Raw genomic sequence first — 7,548 nt, 5'->3', positions numbered from 1 at the left:
GCATGGGACTAAATGACTGCATACAAGGTTGTCTGAGGTTTCACCCGACAGTGATGATGAATGTAAAATGTGAATAACGTGTACATTTAAAATAAACTGGTTCTGAAGTTTACATTTCTTTCAAATATTTATTTGCATTTAAGTGCCATAACACAAATAATTTAACACAAAATGTATATATTATATTTATAAAGTAAACTGTTGAAATATCTATTTGCAAGTTCTTTTAACATAAATACAATAACAAATGTATGTAAAACAAAATGTATATATTAAATTCATCAACCTTCCGAACTCAAATGCATATGGTCAAACGCAATAACTCAAACTTATGTAAAACAATGTATATATTAAATTCATCAAATTCATCAATCTTCCCAACTCATGCATATGGTCACATGCAATAACACAAACCTATGTAAAACAATGTATAAATTAAATGAATCAATCTTCCCAACTCATAAATATGGTCAAATGCAATAACACAAACTTATGTAAAACAAAATGTATATATTAAATTCATCATCCCAACTGAAATGCACATGGTCAAAGCAAATCAAGGCGCAATTTATTAAAGAGTAAAGGATCCCCACCTCAGTTTACAAATGGAACCCTGAAGGTATTTATTCAATGGGAGAAACTACACTCAAAGTTACAAATGGATAAATTAAATGACCTCGGAGGAGTTAAACGATACAGATGGATGAAATTTAAAACAAAGTGGTTTGAGTGAAGAACAGAAGCTGCTGTCTGAACCCAAGAAATAAATTCAGTTAAGTTAGGAGTTAACTCCCTCTCTCTATTTTATGTGGTGCTCTCGCCCTCTTCTGTGTGGTATATGTGTCTCATTTCCTTTCTCGCCCTCTCTCTCTCCCTCACTCATTCTGACCCTCAGTGTACGCCTCTCTACACCTCTCTCTCGCTCCCCCACACTGTGTGTGTGTGTGTGTGTGTGTGTGCGTGCGTGCGTGCGTGCGTGCGTGCGTGTGTGTGTGTGTGTGTGTAAAGTATAAGTGCTCTATTCCTCTTCTCTCTTATGTCTCTTATGACCATTCTCACTTTTTTAGATATTCTAAAATGTGGTTCTGCTGTTGCAGTATTTGTCTCAACAAGCCCATTTTCTCTATGTGGCGCTCTGCTGCCTCTTCTGCCCTCCTCTGTGTAGCTGCCTCTCTTTCCTTTGATTCCATTCTGTACTCTTGTACCCAAGTCGGCTCCTCTATATTTTTTCTTTTACATTTTCGTTTTTTGTGTCTCTCTTGCTCATCTGGTCCTGGTGGTGGTGGGATGGTAGAGGGTGAAGGTAGGACAGTGGTGGTGGATGGTGGTAGGGTGGTGTTGGAACTGGAAGGAGAGTTGGGCAGAGGTCTAGGGATGGTGGCTGGTGGCTTAAAGCCACTTGAGCTACTGGCTGTTGACAGGGGATTGATGTTGGGGAATTTGTGCAGCAGGGCATCGAGAGGAGCATAATATGGACATGTAGCCCTGCCAGCACCAGAGCGCTTATTATGTGCCAATGTCTCCTTATACGACTTCAGCATCCCTTTCCACTTGTTACTGCATTGAGTCCCCGTCAGCTCGTAGCCTTTGCCGGCCATTTCCCTGGCTAACAACTCCCAAGCCTTTTTTTTTGTCATCCTGGATGAGCTGAAGTTCTCTCTATGCTCTTCATAGAGAGCAATGAGGAGCAGGATAGGAGCTTGCCCCCAGACAAATCCAGTCTTGTCATCCTCGACCTCAGCTGACTGCTGCTGACTGGACTGTACTGAGGGCTCAGTGCTGGACTCAGTGGACTGTGATCCTCCTGGCTCTAAATGAATGAATACAATCATAAAAATGATAATTATTAAGGGTAATTGGGGGGGGGGGGGGGGGGGGTAGAGTGCATGTTTAGAATAGAGTCAAACTGAACCAAAGTGTTCCAGCAGGACGACTAGCTGTAACGTTATTGAGTTATAAACTATTATAATAGCAGTGGTTCTCAAAGTGGGGTCCAGGGACCCCCAGAGGTCCTTGGGGGGGTTCCCAGTAAAATGAAGAACAGTTTAATTTCACCAGCTAGAAGTTAGCCCAGTGAGAATGTATAAGAATGACACATTATAGGTTTCACTCTCTCCACTGTTATGTCCCCACCTACAGTACAGTAGGCCTATAGACAACGATAATATTCTCTTATGGGGGTCCTAGCACAATATTTCAAACGGGGCCCGTGGCCTGAATAAACAATGTACAAACATGAGCCCAGGTAAATAGACACTTGTATGGTGATGTACTAAAAACTTGCCATAGCTAGCTTTCTCTTACAACAGTTCTATTGACAGTAAATACTCGTTTAACTAACGTTGCCAAAGTTTAACGGTAATTTAATTCATAACATTAGCTTGCTTACCTTCTGTTTGTTGGTGACTGTTTTGTGCGTGCTGTATAATTGTGCTCAAAGGACCATACAAGCCGCAAACAGTACATTTTGCAATGATTTCGTCCGCCATTTTTCACCGCTGGAGAGCGCTCGAGACCTACAACGCACTGGAAAAACCAGCTTGAGAGGTAGGGTCGCTCAGTGCGAGCACTCAGTGCACTGGGGCGCAGCGCACTCAATTTTCGAACGACACCGCACCAAGTGCACTCAATAAACGAACGCCCAGAGGGAAAACCAGTGCGCTCAGTGCGCTCAGTGCTGTATTTTCGAACGCGCCCTTAGTCTACTGGCTCGTTACAAAATATATCCCCATAGTGATCATTTCAACATATATTTTAATTTGTATATAATTATCTGTTATGACATGTTCAGAACACATGTAGACATGCTTTACTTCGTGTTTTGGTGCACTAGTATGGGCTTAAATTAGTGCCAATAATATTTTGTACTTGTAAAAATAATTTGTATTTGTAAACACATTTTGCATTTGTAAAAAAAATATTTGTACTCGTAAAAATAATATGTACTCGTAAAAATATTTTTTGCATTCGTAAAAAAAATATTTGTACTCGTAAAAATAATATGTACTCGTAAATAAAATATTTGTCTTCGTAAATAAAATATTTGTATTCGTAAATAAAATATTTGTATTCGTAAATAATATATTTGTCTTCGTAAAACAAAGTTTTGTATTCATAAGATAAAAATGTGTGTTGTAATTGTAGAATTACATTTACAATGAACATTGTGACCAGAAAAAAACAACAGCTTGCTCGCTCGAAGATCTGTTCTACGGATTGCAAAACTTTATTTTTGGCACTCTGCACTTCCGGGTCTGAGCCAATCACGTGAGGCCTTTTCCACTACCCAATCATAAAGCTCCATAGGTCTCCATGGCAACATGGCAAACGTGGTTGCCATGTTGCAACACTAAGAGTTTTAACTGCAACATAATTCCATTGCTCAGGAAATAAACAACGGATTACAATAATATAACATTTCCTATAATCAGTAACATGTAGGTGATACCTATGTCTATCAAATATGGTTTTATTGAAAGGCAATCAAAGGCTAGATCGAGTTTAGAAAGCAAACAGGTCATGTCTGGGGGCCTCAGTGCGGCTGCAGAGTTTGATTGAGTGTGAGACTAGGACCCACATGCCTTATGTCAAAATGAGCGGCTTCGTCGGGAATCGTGCGCGTGTATTTTGCTAAGAGATTGGTTACATAGTTTAATTGATAATAATTTATTAGTGCATTAAATTTCCCCATCCACTTTAATGGGAAAATTAAAAAACTCGATTTCAAGTAATTTTTTTTCAGAAACTGTAAGGGCTAGAGTTACAAGACTTGGAGGGGAGGTTCATAATTTAATCCGAAATTATCAGAAAAATAAATACACCAGTCGGCCTCATGGTGGCGCTATAAAAGCCCCCTTTACGTTTTGGCCTATAACTCTTGAACCGTAGGTCGTAAAATAAAAATCTATTTTTCCCTAGATTCCTTGGGTCATGACGCAACTCCCCATATAGGCCACGCCCATTTGCGCCAAGATAGATTTTCCGCCATTTTGATTTTTTTTCAAAACACACTTTTAGCTCCTCCTCCCACATATTTTGTCCACATTTCACAAAAATCGGTACACATGATCTCTGGATCCATGCGATAAACATCTCCAAACCGAATTTTGATAGTCCATACGGTTCTTCCATGAATGGCTTCCAAAATTTGCGGGAGGGGCCTGTTTTACCAAAAAGCCCCCACCCCCTCCTCCTCCAGCATTATAGGCTTGACAGCACTGCTACTGACCTATAGGGTGTACCAACGTCGTGTCACCAAAAGTTCGCCACGCCCACCTTTTCGATTCTACAGCCCTTGAGGGGTCAGACTGTACATAGAGACACGCTTAAGACTAGAGAGTGACGGTGGTTTGTGTTTGTAAACATTAACTTCTTTGCCGACTACATAGTGATCATTGCACACTGCACATGTGTGGCTGGTCTATGAGAAAGCTGTCGCAGCTCTCCTAGTCGTAGTATGGCTTGGATCTCAGCTGTACCACACAAAGATTTAACGTTCAAGAACCTACCCAAATAGAGCCGTGTTCACGTCATTTTCTCAAAGGTACATTTTACCAAAAACATGAAACTGCTATTTTGTTTCTGCTAACTAAAAGTAACTAGGTAATGCAACTACTGTATAGGGTGGTCCAGAGTGTTAAGTGACTTTTGTTTCCCTCTCTAACGATTTGACAGGCGGGCTGCTCTGCTCATAGGCCGAACATTCCACTACCGTGCGAGGTCTCCCACTTTAATAAAAACTAGACGCGTAGCAATTCTGGGAAATTGCAAAGTGTGGTTGCGCCGACGCCGGTCGCGGGTCTCGGCCGCCGGGACTCGAGGGATACGCCGGGAGGAATACCGTCGCAGGCCGCGCGACGTGCCATTCGAATCGAGTGCCGATCGGATCCTGCCTTCGTGATACGTGCTGTTTTGATTTTAAGAAATAGACCCCTCCCACTAAATGAATAGGCCCCTCCCACAAATGTAACGGGCCAATCATATTGTCACGTCACTCCTGATATACATTTTGAAAGGATTGTTCCCCCCCAAAATCATGTTTTTTCATCAAACGGTTATGTTTTGTGCATTTGTGAGCCCCCCTAGTCAAAGTGGAAATGCTTTTGGGGATTCGTTGAGTAAACCACCCTCGACATGTGATTTAAATTTGGGATTGACCGGACGTTTCGTTCGTGATTTCTGGCATTTTTGGTAAAACAGGCCCCTCCCACTAACTTTGGAAGCCATTTACGGAAGAACAGTAAGGATTATCAAAATGCCGTTTGGATATGTTTATCGCATGGGCCCAGAGATCATGTGTACCGATTTTTGTGAAATGTGGACAAAATATGTGGGAGGAGGAGCTAAAAGTGTGTTTTGAAGAAAATTCAAAATGGCGGAAAATCTATCCTGACGCAAATGGGCGTGGCCTATATGGGGAGTTAGATTTTCATTTTACGACCTACGGTTCAAGAGTTATAGGCCAAAACGTAAAGGGGGCTTTTATAGCGCCACCATGAGGCCGACTGGTGTATTTCTTTTTCGATCATTTCGAATTAAATTATGAACCTCCCCTCCAAGTCTTGTAACTCTAGCCCTTACAGTTTCTGAAAAAAAAATACTTGAAATCGAGTTTTTTAATTTTCCCATTAAAGTGGATGGGGAAATTTAATGCACTAATAAATTAATATCAATTAAACTATGTAACCAATCTCTTAGCAAAATACACTCGCACGATTCCCGATGAAGCCGCTCATTTTGACATATTATGCCATGTGGGTCCTAGTCTCACACTCAATCAAACTCTGCAGCCGCACTGAGGCCCCCAGACATGACCTGTTTGCTTTCTAAACTCGATCTAGCCTTTGATTGCCTTTCAATAAAACCATATTTGATAGACATAGGTATCACCTACATGTTACTGATTATAGGAAATGTTATATTATTGTAATCCGTTGTTTATTTCCTGAGCAATGGATTTATGTTGCAGTTAAAACTCTTGGGGTTGCAACATGGCAACCACGTTTGCCATGTTGCCATGGAGACCTATGGAGCTTTATGATTGGGTAGTGGAAAAGGCCTCACGTGATTGGCTCAGACCCGGAAGTGCAGAGTGCCAAAAATAAAGTTTTGCAATCCGTAGAACAGATCTTCGAGCAAGCAAGCTGTTGTTTTTTTCTGGTCACAATGTTCATTGTAAATGAAATTCTACAATTACAACACACATTTTTATCCTACGAATACAAAACTTTGTTTTACGAAGACAAATATATTATTTACGAATACAAATATTTTATTTACGAATACAAATATTTTATTTACGAAGACAAATATTTTATTTACGAGTACGAGTACATATTATTTTTACGAGTACAAATATTTTTTTTACGAATGCAAAAAATATTTTTACGAGTACATATTATTTTTACGAGTACAAATATTTTTTTTACAAATGCAAAATGTGTTTACAAATACAAATTATTTTTACAAGTACAAAATATTATTGGCCCATAGTGGTCTTCTCTTTGGGTCCTTTTCGTGGCTGGGGAACTCGAAAAACGAGAATTTGGGCATCCCGTCTACATTAAAACATAGTTTCCCACTAGGACGAAAAAGACATTAAATGACAGCTGCTTTGTTTGACCCGGCAAAATAATGGCGGATTTGGCCATGCCCCTAATACCTGATTGTGTGTCTCAAAGAACGGGATTCTATATGGATAAGTACTACTCCAAACAATTTCACTCACCACTGTCGTGCTCATCGATGTAGTGACCAGTGACCACGGCCTGTATATATATCCATGGTAACAGCAAGCCCTCTGTCTTCCATCACTTTCTCACATGGCAACTTTTGCATGACAATGACATATCCGGCACTTGACTCGTCGGCAGGGTTAACAACTTCACTAAATCACTCTGACACCAAACTTTTATTCCCCCCTTCTTTTTTTTGTTTTAAAATCCTCCGTTGCTATGTTTCTCTCTCATGCTCACTTTAGCTGGCTTTGCGTCCACTGGTCCACTGTTGTTTGTAAATGGAAGGACCCCAGATGCAGGCAATGCACGTGTAGTAGGCGGCTAATTTGTGCCTTATGAAACATTACTTATTAATAAAATACCACAAACGCACACACGCAGAGATTTCACACTTTTCAAAAGCTTTAATATAGATCTATAATAGGCATGTAGATAGATGTCATTAATAACTTCCTCATTAGTTCACCCACCCTAACCCAATCCGCTATTAATTAAAAATATATATTTATTATTACCCAAATCCACCAAAGCTGGAGTTATCATGACACATTAGCAGACAAAAGGATGATTGCATGCATGAAAAGTATATATTGTTTTGCCCAAGTTTGTTTTTGGCACAGAATGCTCAACTGTCACTTGTCCCAGCCATCTCATAAAACGACAGACCTCATTGAACTTTTCTCTTCTTTTTTGTCAACAGAAACTATAAAGGGGGGCGCATGCTACCATTTTCGGTGGTCACCTTATCACCGCGGTGGTGATAGAGAGAGCTCTCTCTATCACAGAGAGCGCTCTCTCTATCACCTAAAGG

At 40.3% G+C, this 7,548-nt stretch overlaps 1 protein-coding gene across 1 annotated transcript in view; it reads right to left on the bottom strand.

Annotated features, from left to right (window-relative positions):
• Positions 1–1,055: 1,055 nt before the first annotated feature.
• LOC311058170 (anoctamin-6-like) overlaps positions 1,056–7,548 on the bottom strand; it is a gene marked incomplete at its 3' end in the record, with an annotated part of 64,541 nt that continues 58,048 nt past the window's right edge. The window contains exon 20 of the mRNA XM_084075521.1: positions 1,056–1,808. Coding sequence (XP_083931647.1) covers positions 1,056–1,808 — 753 coding nt within the window. The remainder of the gene's footprint in view (positions 1,809–7,548) is intronic.

Source organism: Gymnoscopelus microlampas (assembly GCF_963454915.1).
Source record: "Gymnoscopelus microlampas genome assembly, chromosome: 13".
Taxonomy (NCBI): domain Eukaryota; kingdom Metazoa; phylum Chordata; class Actinopteri; order Myctophiformes; family Myctophidae; genus Gymnoscopelus; species Gymnoscopelus microlampas.
This window is presented reverse-complemented; position numbering and strand designations above follow the sequence as displayed.